Source organism: Muscardinus avellanarius (assembly GCF_963383645.1).
Source record: "Muscardinus avellanarius genome assembly, chromosome: 12".
NCBI classification, from domain to species: Eukaryota; Metazoa; Chordata; class Mammalia; order Rodentia; family Gliridae; genus Muscardinus; species Muscardinus avellanarius.
In genome coordinates, this window is record NC_137798.1 from 8773053 (window position 1) to 8794462 (window position 21410).

Genomic DNA, 21410 nt, shown 5'->3' on the forward strand with positions numbered 1-21410 from the left:
GTGGAGTCTTTCTGGTTCTGACTTTCTACCTTAGTTTTTCTCATTTATATAAACCTTTGTAGGTTACAAATGTAACCTTTGTAGTTACATCTGGCCCACTTGAATAATCTAGAAAAAAAATTAACCTTAATTTTACGTGCAGTTTAAATTTTCTCTTGTCCTATATCATATTCCATAGGTTTAGGGAGTTAGGGAACCTAATGGAAACACTTTTGGGGCCACTGTTTTACCTACTGCACAGCCTGTGCTTTCAAAATTTATTTTCAGCGGGGCATGTTGGCATGCACCTGTGGTCCCAGCTTCTTGGAAGGCTGAGGCAGGAGGATCCCTTGAGCTCAGAGGCTCAGAGTCTATCTTGGAAAACTCAAAGCCAAATAAGAAACTTTGTTCTTCCCAAATGACCACTGGCAGGTTTTACCATGGAACAGGTATCATTTTTCTATGACCTAACAATCAGGCTGCCCCACACTTTGCTCACAGAGCACTGGGCACAGTACCAGGACCGAGCAGATTCCTTGCTTAGTTGCCACATTGCATTCATGCTGTGCAAAATCCTCTTTCCTTCTCCTCGGGTAACTGAAAGCTCGATTTGCTTGATGAATACTGTTTCCAGCAACTGCAGGCCCTGCGGGGGGCAGCTAGGGAAGTTTTTAAGGAGCTAAGTCCTCCATGGGGGAGACCCCTTCCTTTCTCCTCTTGTTAAGGCCCGATTGAGTTTTAAAGTCCGTAGAGATCACAGAGTTACAATCCTATCAGCATGGATATCCCGTGTGTATTTACAGCTGGTCAAGAAGTCCAGAACCACTGAGATGGCGCTGGAAAGCTTGCAGCGGCAACTGGTAGACCTGCATCATTCAGACTCCCTGCAGCGAGCCCGGGAGCAGCACGAGGGCATCGTTACAGGCCTCACTAAGAAATACGAAGAGCAGGTGCTGTCCTTACAGAGAGACTTGGATGCCACCGTTTCTGCACTGAAGGAACAGGTTAGGATGATGTCCAATGAGTAACCGATACCAACCAGTAAAGCCAGTTATTCTATAACCGATACCCTGCGGTTCCTCCTTTAGAAATCTTGGATGCTTAAGTGTTAGATTGTAAGTGAAACTTGGTCTGTGAAGATGGCCTGAAGGTTTGATTTTGGCAACCCTCCTTATAAGGTTGGCTAGTACCCCTCCCTTCTCATATTGCTAGTCGTGTCTTTGTCGAGGGTGTATGCAGATCGTTTATATTGTCCTAGAATAAATGCAGACAGAAGGGAGCGAGTGTGCCCAAGTCTGGCCAGAACCTGAGAGCTTGTCCTGGGAGATGAAGCGGTAGAAAGCCTTTTTGGGTCTCCTAGTATTTGGTGATTTCTCACCACCTCTCAGTAGGGTGCTGAGAAATGTTTCTTGGGAGAAGAGTTACTGTTGAGAATACAGGTTGAGCGTTCCTAATCTGAAAATCTGCTTCCAAAATGTTTCATAGGGCTGACATGGCAGCTCAAGTGCAGAATCCCACAGGGGGCCTCATTTAACAGGTTGCAGTCGGAAGGCACGCACACTACAGTATCCTCCTGTAAAATTACTTTCAAGCTATGTGTGTAGGGCATATGTGAGACAGAAGTGAGTTTCAAGTTGAGACGTGGGTCTGTCCCCAAATACCTCATTATGCATATGCAAATATTCTAAAATTGAAACATTTTATACAAGGGATACCAGCCTCTAGTGTAATATGTAAAACGAAGAAGAAAATTTGATCCAAACTTAATTGAGATTTGAAGCTTGAGCATATTTCACAATCAATTCTTATTATTTTTTCCCCAAAGGAAATAAAATATTATAAGCTACAGGTAAGTTAGGTGCTTGGTTTACTGCTGCCCCAACTATAGGTAATCATCTGAATGAACAAAATTTCAGAATTCATTTTCAAAATGATTTAACTCAGGGAAGAGGAGAAGAAACAAGGGCATAGGTGCTACCACCCCTAAAATTTACCCTAATTTGCGCTCTCACTTTTTATTTTACCAGACAAAATTTTCCCATGCTTTTAGGTAGCACTATATAAAATTTCATTAGAAAAGGTTTTATTATTGATAGCTACATATCAATATTAATTATTAAGAATATGTTATTAACAACGCATTAATTAATATTGATGTAATTATGTATTAATAATCATGCATTATTTTATATGTACTTAAGTGTAAGGATTAGATTTATCAATTATGTTTTTAAACTTATGTAGAAAAATAGGAATTTGATCGTTATTGAGGAATGGAATTATTTGATCATTACTATAAAGACATGGGGAAAGATGAAGACTAAGCCAAATTATTGAAAAGTCCATTAAATATTTATAGATATTTAAACAAATAGAAGTTGGTATAGTCTTGTGAATTCTTATTTTATTTCATTTTGAAAAGGTTATTTATTTATATTAATTTTGGCCAACACGAGGTAGTAGCATTGGAATGGAAGCGCTCTTCACGGGTGCCTAGAGCTGTGTCGGCCTCTCCGTGCTGGCTGTCGGCAGGGCTCTCTTTTCTCTGCTCACTTGACAGTTACTTCGGGCTGGACTGGAAGGAATTTCTAGTTTGTTCTATCTGGGGCCCAGTGAATTCTTTATTCTCACCATCTACCTCCTTCCTCACTTCAGAAGAAGAAGCTTTGACTGAAAGACAGGACAGAGGCGTAGTTCTGGGTGGGCTCCAGGCTGCAGCACTGTCACCTGCAGGTGTGGCTTGAGGTCCTGCCCACTGCGCTGTTCTCTTACTGTTATTTTTCAACAAAGCAGGTACTGGTGTTAGACATGGCGTATAAGGGCATGGCTGCTTTACCGAGTGGTCCTTACAGAGTCATCACAGTTCTTTTGTTCTAGGGATGTTTTTTATGGTGCCCCTTTTTGTGCTATCAAAATGCTACGAGTTGGCTCAGCTGTATTTTTTTGGGTTTTTTTGCAGTACTGGGGATGGAACCCAGGGGCATTCTACCTCCGAGCTATACCCCTGTCCTGATTTTTTATACTTTATTTTGAAACAGGGTCTCACTGAGTTGTAAAGAGCCTCACTAAGTAGCTGAGGCTGGCCATGAACTGCAATTATCCCGTCTCAGCCCCCCAAATGCTGGGATTACAAGCGTGCGCCACCACGCCCAACCAATATTTGCCTTTCAATAAAGCAGCTCTTGGAAAGTAACAGCAAGGTATTGGCTGATTTACCTGGATGAAATTGAATAAATTTGTTCATAGCTGGGTTCCAAGGAGCTCTTGTGCAATCCCACACAATCGTTACCTATGTATTGCACATATACAGCGTTAGGAGTAGATGTTCACACGTAGTAAGTTTTGCTAGTTCCAGAGATTCGTAACCTGGCATCTCTTAAGGCAGTCCATGACTAAGCTCCAGGGAGTCCATGGATTCTCGGAAATCATGGGTAAGACCTTCTATTGGGTGAGAGGATATTTGGAGGAGTTTTTTGGAGGGAATTTTTAGAGAATTTTTTTAGAGATGACCTATTTGCTTATCTAGATTTTCCAAGAGGTTCATGCTTCCTTTGTAAGATTGACAGTCTTTTCTTTATAAAAATATTGTTCTTTAGTTGGGTGTGGTGGCGCACGCTTGTAATCCCAGCATTTGGGAGGCTGAGACAGGAGGATGGCAGTTCAAGGACAGCCTCAGCTACTTAGTGAGGCCCTTTGCAACTAACTCAGTGAGACCCTGTTTCAAAATAAAGAATGAAAAACAGGGCTGGGGGTGTAGCTCAGAGATAGAATGCCCCTGGGTTCCATCCCCAGTGCTGCTAAATAAATAAATAAATAAATAAATAAATAAATAAATAAATAAATAAATACATAGTTCTTTGTGGGAGTAGACAATAACTAACTAAAGTGTAGACTAATCACATTATTTCATCTACTCAACAAAGTTACTGAATGGCAAGTAAACATCAGGATGTAAATTTAATTTGTGTGTGTGCGTTTTGTTTTTTAAATTGAGTGTAAAGTCTAGGATTTCCCATAGATCCCCTGCCCTCACTCATAGATATCCTGTTTCATTATGGACATATTATCCCCGAGTAGTGATGATGTATGGTCCCTGTATATAAACTTTATACATTTAGTTTGTCAATATCCACAAAGTAACTCACTGGGATTTTGATTAGGATTGCATCGCATCTTTGAATAGTTGGAAAGAAGCAACATCCTGACAGTACTGGTGCTCCTTCCTGAACATGGAATATCTGTCCATTTGTACTGGTGCTCCTTCCTGAACATGGGATATCTGTCCATTTGTACTGGTGCCCCTTCCTGAACATGGGATATCTGTCCATTTGTACTGGTGCTCCTTCCTGAACATGGAATATCTGTCCATTTATTTAGTTCTTTCATTCACTTCATCAGAGTTTTGCAGTTTTCTCCATAGAGAGCTTGCACGTGTTTTAGACTTATGTATATTTTTTGGTGCTGTTGTAAATGGTGTTATGTTTTTAATTTCAAATTCTATTTGCTCATTGCTGGTATATAGAAAAGCAGTTGACTTTCCAATCAGTCTTGTACTTCAGAACCCTGCCATAATTGCTCATTAGTTCCAGAGGGTTTTTTTGTCAATACTTTAAATTTTTTTTAACATGTCATCCATGTATAAAGGCAGTTTTATATCTTCCTTTCCAATCTGTGTACCTCTTATTTTATTCTAACATCTTGTTGAAACACAGCAGTGAAAGGGGACATCTTTGCCTTCACCTGATCTTTGTGAGAATGCTTCGTTTTTACTTTTAGATTTGCGGGGTTGTTGTTGTTGTTGTTATTTATTTACCTTTACATTTCCTGTGGTACCGGGGATTGAATCCAGGGCATTCTACTTCCGAGCTATATGCTCAGCCCTATTTTTATTCTTTAATTTTTAAATAGAGTGTCACCAAGTTGTGAAGGGCCTTGCTAAATTGCAAAGGCTGTTCAGGAACCTGTGGTCCTCCTGTCTTAGCCTTCCGAGTACCGGGATTACACGCAGGCACCACTACATCCAGCTTTGTTGTTTTTTAATTAAGGTGAAGGAATTCTTCTCAATATCTATTTATTTATTTTATCATGAATGGGTGCTTAATCATATTATGAAAGAAAAAATTCAAGATAGGGATCCTCTAATTCCATTAAAGGGAGGAGAAGCACTCTATGGTAGAGTTGGATTTTTTTGGTTTTCTTTTATTAATGTCTGATCAGTGTATTTGGGGAAACATGTGACTTGTAAAATTATATTACTAGTTCAGTGTTCTCCTTAAGGCATCCGTTGTTCTATGGGGAAAAGATTGTTATACACACTAACAACATTATATCAAGACTTTTTATTTTGACTGAGTTCCTCTTGAGTTTTTTGGTGCGATTGACTAGATGGAGCCTTCGCAACTCACACACGTTCCTCCGGTGACGCAGATGGGAGGAGGTGACACCTCCTAGGGATGCCATCTCCTGGACTGTCTCCTCCCAGGCCCTCCAGTTGTAGAAGTATTATGTCAGGATCTCTGATTATCTCCTCGATGTCTGACACCTTTCTTAACTCTGGTCTCCTTGAAATCCTCAACTTTTGGTGACGTTCTGGTTTCCATGTGTCTCTCTTCCCCTCATCCATTTTCTGCTTCTCCTTTAATGAGACATTGAAGGGCTCCATTTCGAGCACTTTTCACTGGCTGAGAAGCCCGTGGGCTTTCTGTGTGCTGTCCAATCCTCATGCGCCTGTGATCTGGAGCCCTGGTCAGGTCTGTCTCCTCCTCCACGCTGCTTTCATCGATTTGTCCTCTACTCGTCTCATCCGGTTTTCAAAGATGCTTGCCCGCATCAGTCCCGCACTGACTGGTCTCACTCAGCTAATCATGGAAAAGATGGAAGTACTCACCCTTTTTTTGTTGTTGCTTTTTTGGTGTGAAAGGTTCATAGTCTTCCTAGTATAATGTTTCCCTGAAGTTGGCAACAGGACACACCATAGTTTAATTCATTGGTCTACCTTTTCTTTACACTGTCTGCATATCAACCATTTTTTTTTAACATTTTATTTTATTTTTCTTGCCAGTTCTTAGTCTTGTAAAAAACTTTTGTGACTTCCCCAGAACACATGTGAGTTGCCTCCCACCTCCTTTTACGCATGTTCACGCTGTTTCTGCAATTAGCGCTTCGTGGTGTTTCACAGTCACTGCTCTTAGCTCATCACGGTGTCTGCTGTGTTGCTCTGGCACTTTCAGAATTGCACTTCTCAGGCTGGCCTGGGAATCAGCATCTGTGTGCCAAGAGATTTGCAGTCAGTGCTGAGTAAACACACACCAGTTGCCAGAAACTCATTTACTCAAAAATTTGGTAGGAAAAATTTGAAGCAAACATAGCTACCTTACCAAGAAAAAGTGCAAAATTCACCTGAATTTTTAAATTAAAACAAGAGTCTTCCTCTGCTTAGGAAACTTCTGTTTTAGTTCACTTTGGGGGTATTACTGAGCGTGATGTAGGTTATCCTGTGGATAAGGCACCAAAGACCCAAGGGCTTCTCTCTGCTTCAAAGTTCTTTCCTAACGTTTCTCTTACTACTTGTTTTCTTTATTTTATTTTATTTTATTTTATTTTATTTATTTTTTCCCCTTAAGAAACTCTCAACCAGTTCCCGTATCTACTACCCTGCTCCTCTATGCTCTACCGGGTGCCTACAGTTCAGTTCAGCCTGGGCAGCCTTTTTTGCATGAAGGGCTGATTATTTTCAGGGACGGTTTCTTCTACTTGGGCTCAAGACGCCCATGTCTCATTATTCACAAACCAATTTTCTTTTTGGAAAAATTTGAGTATATTGTGTACATGTTGTCTGTTTTTTATATGTCTCCATACGATTATGCATTTACCCAGTTTTTCTCTGCCGCTCATCTTTTTGAATGCTCATGGTAGCTCCTGCTGTGTATAAGGCTTGGCGGAAGCCTTCAAGCGGGCAGTTAACAGAACAGAGACATGGGACAGGTAGGAAAAGAAGCATATCACGTTCAAAAGAAGTTGAGAGGAGGGAAAGATTATTTTTGGCTGCCCTGAACAGAATGATCTTTTGGCTGCTCAGAGCGAGTGAGTTTCCAATGTTTATCTGTTTCCGTGCTGTCTTGGGATATGAATGACATGATTCTGTGTGGTTTGCCTATATGTATATATATATATACACTTATCCTGACAGCAATGCAAATAGGAATGGAACGCATTTCCTGAGGCATGAATAAAGTCCAACTTTAGAGTAACAGTGAATATGGAGGAGGCTTTAGAAAACACCCAAATCAACTTTTAATTTGCATAATTTCAAAAGGAAAACTAGATGGTGAGCCTCACCACGATCGCCGACATTTGTTCTCCACTCCCAGTCCTGCGCGCGTGGCCCCATGGAGGAGGTGGCGCAGCCATCTGATGCATTTCTATTTGGTTCAAAATCCAATTATATATCAGAAATTTAATTTGATATTTATTACAGCTACACATGAAGATGACTTCTTGAACTTTTTAAATTTTTTTTTTTCTTTCTATTTAGGAAGATGTCTGCTCCCGTTTGAAAGATCATGTAAAACAACTGGAAAGGAGTCTGGAAGAGACCAAATTAGAAAAGACTGAGATCATTAACAGGCTGACAAGAAGTTTAGAGGAGACTCAGAAGCAGTGTGCTCACTTGCTGCAGTCAGGTTGGAATCTCGTTGGGCTACTTTTTTCTTAAGAGGCTACTAGATAAGCCGGGCGTGTTGGCGCACACTTGTAATCTCCATACTTGGGAGGCCGAGACAGGAGGATCCCAGGTTCGTGGCCAGCCTCAGCTGCTTAGTGAGGCCCTCCAGAACTTATTGAGACCCTGTTTCAAATAAAGAATAAAAAATAGCGCTGGGCGTGTATCTTAGAGGTAGAATGCCCCTGGCTCAATCCCCAGCACTATAAAAGAAAAAAGAAAAAAAGGCTACTACAATATATGGAGAGGACCCACGTATTATAGTAGGATCTTGAATTTCAGAGAAGACTGACAATTTTTTTCTTTTTTTAAAAATACAAACACACACACACACACACGCGCATATATATACCTATACACATATACATTTATGTAGAGTTCACTTTTCTTAGACCATTTTGAAAATACAGACAAGTATAAAGTACCAAATAAAACTAATCAGCGACCCTACTACTCGGAGATAGGTATTATTAATGTTTGAATGTGTTTCCCTCCAAGAAATGAATGCTCATGCATTCTGTGGATAGTATGTTTCCAGAAACAGACTAAAGTTGAGTGTGCAGAATTGAACAATAAAGTATATTTATAAAGTAAGTTTTATTCCTGAAAGCTAAAAGCAGTTATAAAATCTTATTATATTTTCCTTTTTTTGGACTCAGTATTTGATTATCTAGTCCTATCCTTCTGTAGAACTTCTATATTTTCCCCCTCATACTAGAACAGCCATTTACTTGGTCACTGAGGCCAGAGAGTACATTTTTGTCATGCTTAAGATGGCAAATATGGTCTCCATGGTATTAAACTCCAGGCATAGACTTCCTATCCTTGTAGAACCAGCAGTAGTTTTATTATTCATTTTTATAAAATGATGTTAGAGCAATCAAGTAATCAGATGTTTGTACAAATACTGCCGTACAGACAAGAACACTCTCTTTGCTGGTGAATAGCTCACTTTGTGAAGATAGGCCAATGACTATTTATTACCTGATAAGTGAACATCACACTTTAGCATATAAAAGGCAATTCAGGCTTGATAAAAATATCTGAAAGCATGGTTTACTCAAAAGTGTGTGTGTGTGTGTGTGTGTGTGTGTGTGTGTGTGTGTGTGTTGGTGGTGGGTAACATTTGGACTAGACTCTAAGCCCCCTTCCCTGTTTAGTTATGTATTAATTTCTTGGTGATTGATTGATTTTCTTTGTTTGTTTGTTTTTAAGGTGCATTCTGTACCATGATTGATTATTTTGCTTAACTATTTCTAAGATGGTCATTTTCTTTTGAGGAAATGCAATAAAGCCCCTTTTAAATCGTAACTACCCCTAGTACATTTGAAATACTAGTTTGCTAAAGTTTCAGAAGCACAATCCTACATCTTTTCTTCAGATGTGGAGGTGTGTATGGGGTAGTGGGGATGGGGGTAGAAACAAGAATTTGGAAAGAAGCTGAAGCGGATGTAGTTTTCTTTGTGAAGGCTAGGGATGCGTTCTAGTCGGATTCTGTGACGTGGCGTGTTATGCTCCTATTAAAGGAATCTGGAGGGCTAAGGTCTATTGATGTGACCAACTTGATCCATAACAGGCTCACAGTAGCCTATGCCCTCAACTCCCCAAGGACATACAGGGGTCCTACGAAGTCTTGGGAACGTCTGGAGTAGACCTCTGCCTGCTGGGTCCCATACAGAACTACACCTTTATGCTCCTAAGAAGACAGTAGCAATAAAGCAGAGCTCTACCTCCTGCAGCCTCCGTGGACTGAGGTTCTGTAGGTCATACTTTGCTCCTTACATCTAGCAAGTTTGTGATGTTCTTTCCTCTACAGGATCAATACAAGAGACGGCTCAGCTCCAGCTCCAGCTGCAGCAAGCACAGAAGGCGCACGCTGTCAGTGAGAGCATGAACAAGGCCTTGCAAGTGAGTGCTGCCACCTGGGAGGGGCGCCGTGGGTGGCTGTAGCAGGCGATGGTCACATCAGATTGTGCCACCTTTATAAAGTTTTTACTTTTTGTTTTTTTTTTTATTTAATTAGCTAATTAATTTTGCGGTACTGGGAATGGAACCCAGGGGCATTCAACCTCCGAGCTACACGCCCAGCCCAATATTTTATTCTTTATTTTGCAACAGGGCCTCACTAAGTAGCTGAGGCTGTCCGCGAACTGCGATCCTCCTGTCTCAGCCTCCCAAATGCTGGGGCTACAAGCCTGCGCCACCACCAGGCTTTTTATTTATTTTATTTTATTTTTTATAATGCACTTTTATGGGAACATCATAGTCTCAGATAATGTCAATTATATTGATGAAGTTATTTATTATGCATGGTAGTAATGTATCTGAAGATTTTTTTCTGCCTGCTTTTGGATATTAAAGTAAGTTTTGCAATATGGAATGACAGACTCCATCATACAGGAAAATAATGAAAGTGATTTTCATTAATTCTGTGTTCTAGGAGGAATTAACGGGACTAAAAGATGAAATTTCTCTGTATGAATCTGCTGCAAAACTAGGAATACTTCCAAGTGACTCAGAAGGAGAATTAAATATGGGACTCACTGAATCATATGTGAACTTGGGTATTAAAAAAGCCAATTGGAAAAAGGCTGAGGTTAACAGGTATTGAGAGAATATTTTAGTTTACTGTGGAACAATCTACGTTAACAAAGCTGGCAGTGCATGCTAACCCAGGGGCGCCAGGCGTGAAAGTTTGAGACTGAGTTTACTATCATTATTGCATTATTTTTCAGTGAGACCTCTTAATTCACGGTGTTGCAGGTATTACACGACCTAATAGAAACACATAAATCTCCTGAAGAGTTTGTTGTACAATCAGCTTTAGAGGTCATGTATTTTAATCTGGTTATTTCTACTTTTAGAAATTATATCAGATGAAATTCAGCAATAAAAATCTAAAGTGATCGGGTGAATTGTGAAAGAAGATATTAGTTTATTAGCTTAGTAAGCCTCCATTACTTGGAGGTCTGTCTTCAGGAATTCTTGTATCCATAGATCACAACTGCAATCCGTAAGGAAGCAAAGGAGAAATAGTGGAGCTGGATTAAGTGAGATTTAGTAGGAGCCATATTCAAGCTCTTGGCCCAGGACCGTGTTGACTGACTTGGATTCATTTGCACCCTCTGAATTCTCTGACTTCCTAACTGACTGCACTGTAGTGGGGAAAATGGGAGAGGAGCGGGGAAACCCCAGGGCTCAGTAGGTGAGCGGCAGAGCCAGCAGCCTCACCCATCAGTTTATTTTCTGGTCCACAGCAGAATGTCCATGATTCTGGTCCCAAGTTGTCAAAGAAAGGCATTCACTCTGGTTGGTGAATTTCTGGTTGGTGAATTTCACTCTGGTTGGTGAATTTCTCTTCTTTCAGAAGAGAATATGTATCTTATATTTTTTAGACAGATTTACATCAAAGTTTAAAGTTGAATAGAGTCCTCTGGAAAACTCACTGCCATAGATTCCTTATTTTCTGTAAATACTAGATTACTTCTCAGGGCTGGTTAAAGAGTCCCTTAGATCTAGACCGTTAGGAACCATGGTTTTACCACTTATTACTGGCTTAATGACTCTGGGGAAGTTTCTTAATTTTTTCTGAACTGTGTTCTTACCAGGCTTAATGCCCCATCAAGGTTAAAGTGAGGACTAAAATAGATAATCATAGGAGCCTCAGGTAATATGCTCTAGCACATATTAGGCACTTAAAAATGATAGGTATTACTATTATTGTTTAATGGAGGGTGGGCTAAAATATGCCATGTAACACATTTTATGCTCATCTAAGTTTAATTCAACACGCACTTTTTGTAAATGTTGATATTGGCTCCCATATTATCATGTCAGAGTTGGGAATACGGGCGTTCAGAGAGGCGAACCTGTTTGCTCGAGAAGACGGTCAGTTAGTTAGCAGCAGAAGCAGTACTTGAGCCCAAGTTCCTGAGGCCAGGCACAGTTTTCTGTTTACTCGTGTTTTCATGAGAGTCAAAACTTCTTGCCTTAAACTTTGTAGCTTTCACTTTGTGAGAATTACAGATGTAGTTCACGCTAAAAAAAGACTTGTCTCCAATTTCGTGTTACTTTAAGTTTGTGCCATGATCGGCCTGTGGATTGGGTAGATAGCACATTCTACAGATGTTTATTTTTGCAAATGGCCTTACTCCCTCGTGATGTCTACTAAAATCCAGTCTAGGACCTTGGCACTTTCTGGTTGCTTAGCGCTCCTGGCCACGGTCTTAGAGCAACTTTAAAGCCTGCTCCTCTAGATAATAAACCTAAGGCATCATTATTAGAGTAAAATAAACAATAGATACTTTCGATTGGGAATAACTGAGGCAGAGTCGTCAGTCATTGAGGCTCAGGGAGAAGACGCCCAAGAAACTTGTAGCTTAGAGTCATCCCACCCACAAGCAGTTTAGTAGGTGATAATTCAGCTTTGAGAAAACTGAAAGACACTTACTCTCAGGTAAAACTTAAAGGATCTAGCAGAGATTTGTACCTTCCTTTTGCTGGACTGTGATTTTTCGAATAAGAGGAAGCGACAGTGTTCCCAAGGCTGAGAACTTTAGTTCTCTGTTGACTTGAGCTGCCATCAAAGCACTGACCCAAATATCAGCAGCCTCAAGCTTTTACTACCAGCTCCCGGCTCCCTCAAGCCACCGCCTAGTAAATTTTAAGGGTTTAGTCTCCATGTTCTATTTTACATTCATGGAATTTGAGCTAAATCTGCGTGCAACTTGCAGACAGCTTCCTCTCTCCCTTATTATAGTTGGCTGCGAAGCTCAAATAATAAACATTTAACAAGTGGAATGCCTTTTCCCTTTGGTCTTCTCAGCAGGCTTCATAAGGGGCTACAGTTTATTTGGATTTAAGGGAATCGTCTTCCATAGGGCTCAAAAGTGAGCCTTGTGCAGGACTGGTCAGCACCACCGACTTTTTCCCATTTGGGGAGAGAAGAGAAAATTATTTCAGCAAGTACTTTCTCCGCTGTCCAACTTGGCTCCCGTTGGGAGAACAGGATGTGCTATTTCAGTGGTCAACAGTTAGTCAGGAACGAGGGAGCGCTCTGCTTAGGATTTACCACGTCAGGTAGCGCAGGAAGGTAGATGGATTCTAGTGTATTTTACATTGTATTTCTTATGTAAGTATAGTGTTATTTCTTATAAATATTTATATCTAATATTTCTATAGACGTAGAGGTATTTACATGGACGAGATTTTACATATCCAGACATACGCACTCTATATTTATCAAAGATACATAGTGTATTACAAGGAGTTCCTTTTCTAACATAAAATTAATGTACCAAATATTTTAATCATTATTCCCTCTCTCCATGATATTCTAATAGTTTATATGGGATCATGTGGAACTAAAGAATGGTAAAAAGGCACTATTTAAGCTGTTAAAACATTCATTTTTCTGTTTTTCTCTATCCTTTTTATACCCAACTATTCACATGTACAGATTATGAGGTTTGCCTTTATAGTGAGAGAACTGTATATTAGGTGGGGCTTTTTTTTTTTCTGGACCCTTTATTGAAATCTCTTTCATATATCATAAAAGTCATCTATTTAAAGCCTACAGCGCGGTGGTTTTTATTGTGTAACCACCACAACCTAATTTTAGAACATTTCAGTATCCCATAAACATCCCCTAAAAGAGCCCCCCACAGAATGACTACTTGTCACTAGACCTCCCCCGTCACCGCTTTTTGCCTTCACAGCCCTACACAACCACCGATCTACTTTCTGTCTCTGTTTCTGCTTTGTACATTTCACATAGAATTGCATCCGGTGATCTTTTGTGCTTGGGTTTTTTCACTTGGACTGATGTGCTCAAGATTTTTCTGTGTTGTAGCTTGATCAGTACCCTCTTCCCTTTTATACCCTGATTATATTTCATTATACAGACATACACATTTCATTTATTTTCGGCTTTTCATGGATTATTTCTACTTTATAACAATTAAGAACAATGGTGTTATGAACATTTTTTTTTTTCCCCTGGTCTGGGGATGGAACCCAGGGGCATTCAATCTCCGAGCTACTCCCCCTGCCCAGTTTTTATTTTTTATTTTGAAATAGGGTCTCACTAAGTTAATGGAGGGTTTCACTAAGTAGCCGAGGCTGTCTGAGAACCACAGTCCTCCTATCTCAGCCTCCCGAATGCTGGGATTACAAGCATGCGCCACCACGCCCGACTTGAACAAGTTTTTATGTGGATATATCTGCCCCGTAACTCTCACCTGGGTACCAAGGCCTGTTGCTGACCTAAATCCTGCCTGAGCCTGCTTGGACCCCAGCTGCAGTGTCTAGACATGGACACTGGGCAGCCAGCATCACCACAGCTCCCTGGATGCTTGACCGTGGCGAGCAACCCAGGCTCCTTCCTGGAAACAGTTCTGCCTGGGAAAGCCAGTGGGCTTTCAGACTTCTGGCGCGTCCTCAAGACTCCCTTACTGTTCTCCCAGTGCACTGCAGTTGACGACCTTTCTTCGCGATCATCGCTTTACCAAGCATTTTCTCAACTGCATCTTTATGCACTTTTTCACCAGGCTGCAAACTTTCCAAAATTTTCATCTTAAAATAGATATCTTAAAAACACATGTGTTTTGTGTGTGTGTGTGTGTGTGTGTGTGTGTGTGTGTATAATTTCTCTATATACACATTTACATATATATGTGTATGTGTGCATATATATAATCCAACACTTTTTAGGCCTTTATTTTTTCTCCATTTATTTGAGTTTTTCGTGTAAGGAATTATTTTAGTTTCTTTTTTTTCATCTGGATAACTGCTATTGTAATATTGAATAATGTTTTCAGTATAGAGATTTCCCTTAAGTATGTATGCATTATGTAATTTCCCTTTATCTTGAAGAATATGAAAATATCTTATGTTTGTGTCTGTCCTCTTTATAGAATTCAGGGTCAAATAGTTATATATTAAAGAGTCATAGCCAGGCATGGTGGCGCACGCTTGTAATCCCAGCATTCGGGAGGCTGAGACCAGAGGATTGTGGTTCTCGGCCAGCCTTAGCTACTTAGTGAGGCCCTCTGCAACTCAGTGAGACCCTGTTTCAAAATAAAGAATAGAAAATAGGGCTGGGGGTGTAGCTCAGAGGTAAAATGTCCCTGGGTTCCATCTCCAGTACTGCCAAAAAAAAATAAATAAAATAAATAAATTATATATATATATATATATATAGTCATATATAACAATATTATATAATTATATAGCAACATAGCTATGTATTATAAACAGCTATATATATTATCTTTTGCTATTATCCCATAGTTATAAACACTTTGTTCCCAGTACTTGGGAGGCTGAGACAGGAGGATCATGTAGTTTCAAAGCCAACCTCAGCTACTTAGTGAGGCTCTCAGCAACTTAGTGAGAACCCTGTTTCCAAATAAAATATAAAATAAGTCTGGAAGTGTAGCCCAGAGGTAGAATACCCCTGGGTTCCATCCCCAGTACCCCCCCCCCACACACACACACACAAATAATAAAATAAATAAAAATTAAACACTTTGTTAATTTTTCCGGTATTTTTTCTCTTCTATTTTTTCTTCTGTTTTTGTTTTAGATGATTGTTACTGGACTCTCCTCCTTTTCTTCTATTAAATCTATTCTATTGAGGTTGTCTAGTGAGGTTTTATTTTGTTTTTAGTTTTTTTTAATTTCCAAATACTGTTTTTAATGATAAAATTTCCATTTTTTTATAATTTTATTTTTCCGTTGAGAATTCTGTTTATTTCACTAATTTCACGTGTTTTTTTTTAACTTCACAAAATAAAGATATAGTAGCTACTTTAAACTTCTAAAACTCTCTCTGACAATTTTAGCATTTGGATCTTTGTTGCTTTTAAGAATTGGTCACACTTTCCTCTGTCAAATAATTTTAGATTGCATTGTAGGCACCGTGAATTCTATGTATGCGGAACTTGGGTGTTTTCAGATCAGTTCTCCAAGCCACCTTGGTTTGTATCTGACCTGTGCAGATACCACTCAGGAGCTAGTTACTGGGAATTTCATGTGCGCTTCAAATGTCAGTAGTTTTCCAAATTGTTGCTGTGTTTCTTTGGGGGTTCTCTTCTGGACAGGCACAGTTCAGGGCATACACCAAGGCTCATCACAGTTTATACACAGAATTCTGGATCTTTTTCTCTGGTTCTCTCTTCAGGAGTATTCTTGTACTCTTTTGATGACTGATTTTTAGCAATTTGATATTGATTTGGTGTTTGGTGGCTTTCTGTATGTTTCTTCTGCTTGAGATTCATTAAGCTTCTAGGTTTTATGGGGATTTCAAGTATACATATTTTAGAAAGTGTAATATGCTTGTGTCTCTTTCTGTGTCAGTTTTCTTTCTGTGTTTCATTTTGTAGGGTCTTACTGCTCCATCCTTTTCTTTTGAGCTTCAAAATCTTTTATTAGTTTTCCTTCATATATTTCCCAGAAACTACCTTAATGATTCTTTGTTTTTCTTTTTTAGGCGTGTTTATTTTATTCTCATGTCATTTAATATATGCACATGAAAATAAAATGTAAATTAAATTAAGAATAAACCTAGAAGGCAGGCATGGTTGCATGCCTCTAATACTGGTACTTGGGAGGCTGAGAGAGGAATCATAGGTTTGAGACCAGCCTCAGCAACTTAAGGAGATTTACAGCAACTTAGCAAGACCCTGTTTCAAAATTAAAAATGAAGGATGTAGCTCAGGGGTGGAATGCCCCTCGGTTCAGTCCTGATACCACAAAACAAACCAACAAAGAAGAGTGCACATGCTTCCTGCTCACATACAATATAAATTATTTTAACTTAAAGTGAAAAATAATGCTGTGTTAACACCAAGCAGCATATTTTAAACTTGATAATTGAAATTTAATAATTTAATAAATAATTTAATAAAAATTTAATAAATTTAATAATTTAGGTCCAGTATCCATTCCATTTCCTCATACCTACAATTTATCTTGGTATTCTTTTTTTGTTTTGTTTTGTTGTTGTTGTTGTTGTTGTTGTTGTTGTTTTGCTGTACTGGGGATGGAAACCCAGAGGCATTCTACCTTTGAGCTACACCCCCAGCCCTATTTTTTATTCTTAATTTGAAACAGGGTCTCACTGAGTTGTAAAGAGCCTCACTAAGTAACTGAGGCTGTTCTTGAACCCAGATCCTCCTGTCTCAGCCTCCCCAATGCTGAGATCACAAGCCTGCCCACCACGCTCTTCTTATTTCTGTGTCTTTATGCTCACTCATCATTTCCTTTTTAATGTTAACTGTGCTACTCTTGCCGGGCATGGCAGCACACGCTTGCTTTTCATCCCAGCATTCGGGAGGCTGAGACGGGAGGATCACAGTTCGCGGACAGCCTCAGCTACTTAGTGAGGTCTCCGCAACTTAGGGAGACCCTGTTTCAAAATGAAAAATAGGTCTAGGGGTGTAGCTTGGAGGTCAAGGCCCCTGGGTTCCAGCCCCGGTTCCAGAACACAAAAAAGTGTGCTACTTTTCGCCCATATGTTTTTTCACACATTGCAGCTTTTTGTATATACAAGTGTGATTTGGGTATTTTAAATAGCCTTTATGTCTCTCATTTCCAAAGTTTTCTTCTTCTTCTGGGGCAAACGGAGCACATTTAATTAATTCTATCGTGCGTCATTGGTGGAGTGCTTCCTATTGACTGATCTTTCCCCCCCTGGTTAAGATTCATATTTTCTTTCCTGTTTCCTTGAATGCCTAGTGAATTTTGATCAAGTGCTAGAATTTTGAATTTTAAGTTTCAGATGCTGGATTTTATTATATTTTTTAAAATACGGTTGGATTTTTTCTGTGTCACACTTACGTCACTGGGAATCCACTTCATCCTTTCCAGACTTTCTTTGTAGACTCTCTTAGGACAGGTTTAGAGCAGATTTTAATCTGGGGCTAGCGTGGCCCCACCGCTTAGGCAGGTTTGATGCCCTGTGAATAGCACATCTTCCCACCGTGGCTCAGCACAGCATGACTTTTTCTGCCGCTTAGTGAGGTGGCTGAGCACTGTTTGGGTTGTTTCCTTCCTCTGTTGCCATGGAGACTCATGAGGCAGAAAGCTGGACAACCCTAGTGCTCACTGTGAGTGTTTTTCTGGTCTCAGGAATCATCCTGTGCCCCTGTGTCTAACGGTTGAAAAGCCTTGCTTCATCTGGTGGGTTGCGTTTCTGGGGTTTAAGGACGAAGGTAGCTCTAGTAATGTAGTAATAGGTCTTATTAATCTGTCTTGGCAGGGAAGAGAAAATCTCATCCCAAAGTTCAAATTTATTCAAACTAAAATTGGGGTTTAAATTAGCACGGCTGTGTGTGTGTGTGTGTGTGTGTGTGTGTGTGTGTGTGTGTTTCCTCGGATGCTCAGCTCTCCACCCAGACTCGTAAGTTGAAAGAGATAACAAGAACTTGTTGGTCAGGAAGACTTGTTTATTAGTCTTTTCCCCTTAATCTCCACATCATTGCTGTACAGCATGCCCCATAAAAAAAAAAAGCACAGACGCAAGCCGTGTCAAGTTGACGTGTCTAAGCCCCTTTCACTGAAGCAGCAGCACTGAGCTCGAGCGCACGCTTCTTGTGAATGAACTCATTTGGGAACGCAGCAAAGGTGCTATGCTTGCGTATGACGAGGCTTCAAGTTGTTTTGCGATATTAGCCTGTGACCACGTAGGTGGCAGAGCCTGGCCAGTGCTGCGTGAGTGCTTTGAGGAAGAGCCCTGCTTGTTTTCTTACTTGATTTCATGCTGAATCCCCACTCTTTCCCCACTAGCGTGGTGCAGCAAGCCGACCCGAATGAAGAGCTTCCGGAAGGCACGCTCATCCCGGAGCTGCGGGCGCAGGTGCAGCGCCTGCTGGGCAGCAACTCTGCGAAGCGTCACCTGGTGTCCCAGTTACAGAGTGACCTCAGGGACTGTCAGAAGAAAATCGAAGACCTGCAGCAGCTGAGGAGAGATGGCCAGAGCCAGGAGGCTGAGGTGCGCGGAGCCCCGAGGGCTGAGCCCTTTCGAAAAGACCTAGCGGAAAACTTAATTCCTCTTACATTTAAGCTAAGCCTTTGACTGTCAAGGGTTCACCTGACTCTTAGAACTGATTTTTAAAGAGGAAATGCCAGTGAGACCCTGTTTCAAAATAAAGAATAAAAAGAGGCCTGGGGGGAAAGCCCAGAAGTAGGATGCTCCTGGGTTTCCATCCCTAGTACCACCAAAAAAAAAAAAAGGAGAAGGAGAAATGCCCCTTAAAGGGACATTTTTTCTGCCCATTCTTGGCGCCTAGTAAATGAGATGCCAATTAGGTAAAAGGCCATTATCACAAATATCTTGACCACATTTATTGGAACTAAAATTGGGTTTAAATTAGCATGGCTTTTATTTTTATGTTTCTTCAGGGGGCTTTTATGTTTATTTTTCTTCACAGATCCACCCAGACTTGTGTTTTAGTAGACTGAAAGAGATTACAATCTGCATTTCTTCAAGTCTGGCTTATTGTCAATAGTCTTTTAAAGTCTGATTAAAATAAATCCTGTACAGTAACATCCTTCAGAATTTTGTTTGTGAGTTTTCCCTGGCCCACATTCTTATAACAAAATTCATTCTGTATGAGAAATCCGTGACATAGGGTGGGGAAGGCACAGATCATCAGTCATTGAAATCAACTTCTGTATTCTTTAGGTAATTTTTTTTTATTAAAGAAAAAAAAGGAGGGAGTTGTGAGCCTTCTAAGGTTACAGAGTCAATCTCAGGCAAGTTGGAAACGAAAACACCTGACCGATGAATGCGTCTTTTCCTTAAGAAAAGATCTCTTGCCGCCCCCCCTTCACTCCTGATGCCTGTTCACCACTCTTGGCTTCACAGCCTTCACCTGTCTGTACTCCAGAGAAAATAATACGTAAAGGGCCTAGTAATTAAGAAAAGGAAATGGTTAAATAGTGTACTCCTGTTCCTTCTAGAAGGAAATAATTTTTCCTCCCTATTTAGTACTATTTTATATCTTGATCCTTTAAACTAGGGGTCATGTTTATTAAAAGTCAAAATATATAAGATATTCTAGCCGGGCGTGGTGGCGCACACTTGTAATCTCAGCCTTTGGGAGGCTGAGACAGGAAGATCGCAGTTCGCAGCCAGCCTCAGCTACTTAGTGAGGCCCTTTGTAACTCAGTGAGACCCTGTTTCAAAATAAAGAATAAAAAAATAGGGCTGAGGGTGTAGCTGGGAAGTAGAATGCCCCTGGGTTCCATCCCCAGTGCCCCCACCACCATATCTATCTATCCATCTATCTATGATGTTCTATGGTGCTAATTATTATGGATGATTTTTTTTTTTTGTGGGTCTTGAAATGGAACCCAGAGGCATTTGTCCTCTGAGCTACACGCTCTGCCCTATTTTTTTTTTAAAATTCTTTATTTTGAAACCGGGTCTCACTGAGTTGCAGAGGGCCTAAGTATCTGAGGCTGTCCGCGAACCTCGATCCTCCGGTCTCAGCCTCCCAGATGCTGGGATTACAAGCGTGCGCCACCACGTCCGGCGATTATTATGGATTTTTAACAAGGCCAATCTATTTTTCTAGAAACACCGCTGTGTTTTTAGCATCAGAATCCTGCACAGTCCGGCTCCCCCCTATGAGTAACTATATTTGATGACTACAGCATTGATTTTACTATTAACAGCTAATTGAAAAGAATTACTCTGCCCCTCCTCTGGCTCATTTGACACCTTTAAACCATTCTGTTTTAATTGTTGCCATATGTCTCTAGAAGGTCGGAATGAAAGTCTGCCTCAGTTTGTATTAGGAGGTCAGGTTTGATGAAGCTGGTAACAATAGCTTAAGGTGAGCGGCTAGGAGCCTCCTTCTGAGTCTGAGCCTGAGCTCAGGTATCGCGGTGCTTTGGTCTGTATTGGACTTGTTAATGGCATTTGCTCTACAGATGAACTCTCCTATGTGTAGCAGTTGGTGGTAGCTGTTGTGTGTGTGTGTGTGTGTGTGTGTGTGTGTGTGTGTGTGTGTGCACGTGTGCTCTGTAGTCTGGTTGATCAGCAGCTCACAGGAGCTATCTCACTTTTGAACGCTTTTTTCCCTTTCTCCTCTTTTGCTGTAGTGGTTTTCTTGGTAGCATACATCTAAATCTGATTTTGTTTTTGAAGTGTTCCTGCTTATCTCTGTCTTGCTTCAAGTTATTTTATCGTGACCTCCTTGGGATTCTGCCTTGATAATTCTCTGCATCTTTGCTTCCTAATTAATTTGATGCACAAGCTAATCCACTTCCAACATGGGGGGACAGAAGTGATTTAGCCCGCAGATGGGTTAAATACTCGGGTTCATTGTCATCTGACTGGCCCATGAACGACTGCAGGCATTACTACTCCTTACAGTGATTCTGGAAAGGTCATATGTGATTCAATTGTGGAACAATGTCCATTCCTTGAGGGAATTTCGAATCTAGAAGAGTGCTGTCCAATAGAGATGTAATGAAGCTGCCTATTAGGGTTTTCCAGTGGCATTAAAGTAATAAATGAAATTGATTTTAATAATGTAATTGCCGGGCGTGGTGGCGCACGCTTGTAATCCCCGCTCTTGGGAGGCAGAGACAGGAGGATCACGCAGGTTCGAAGCCAGCCGCGCGCGCTGGCTCAGGAGACCCTGTTTCCAAAAATGAAAATGTAAAAATAGGTCTGGGAGTGTAGCCCGGAGGTAGAAGG

The 21410-nt window shown here is 40.6% G+C and overlaps 1 protein-coding gene across 1 annotated transcript in view; it reads left to right on the forward strand.

Annotated features, from left to right (window-relative positions):
- The window catches only part of CEP152 (centrosomal protein 152), a gene marked incomplete at its 3' end in the record, with an annotated part of 84826 nt that overhangs the window by 23142 nt on the left and 40274 nt on the right, over positions 1 to 21410 (forward strand). The window contains exons 8-12 of the mRNA XM_080707021.1: positions 783 to 983; positions 7514 to 7661; positions 9516 to 9607; positions 10140 to 10303; positions 18488 to 18692. Coding sequence (XP_080563147.1) covers positions 783 to 983; positions 7514 to 7661; positions 9516 to 9607; positions 10140 to 10303; positions 18488 to 18692 — 810 coding nt within the window. The remainder of the gene's footprint in view (positions 1 to 782; positions 984 to 7513; positions 7662 to 9515; positions 9608 to 10139; positions 10304 to 18487; positions 18693 to 21410) is intronic.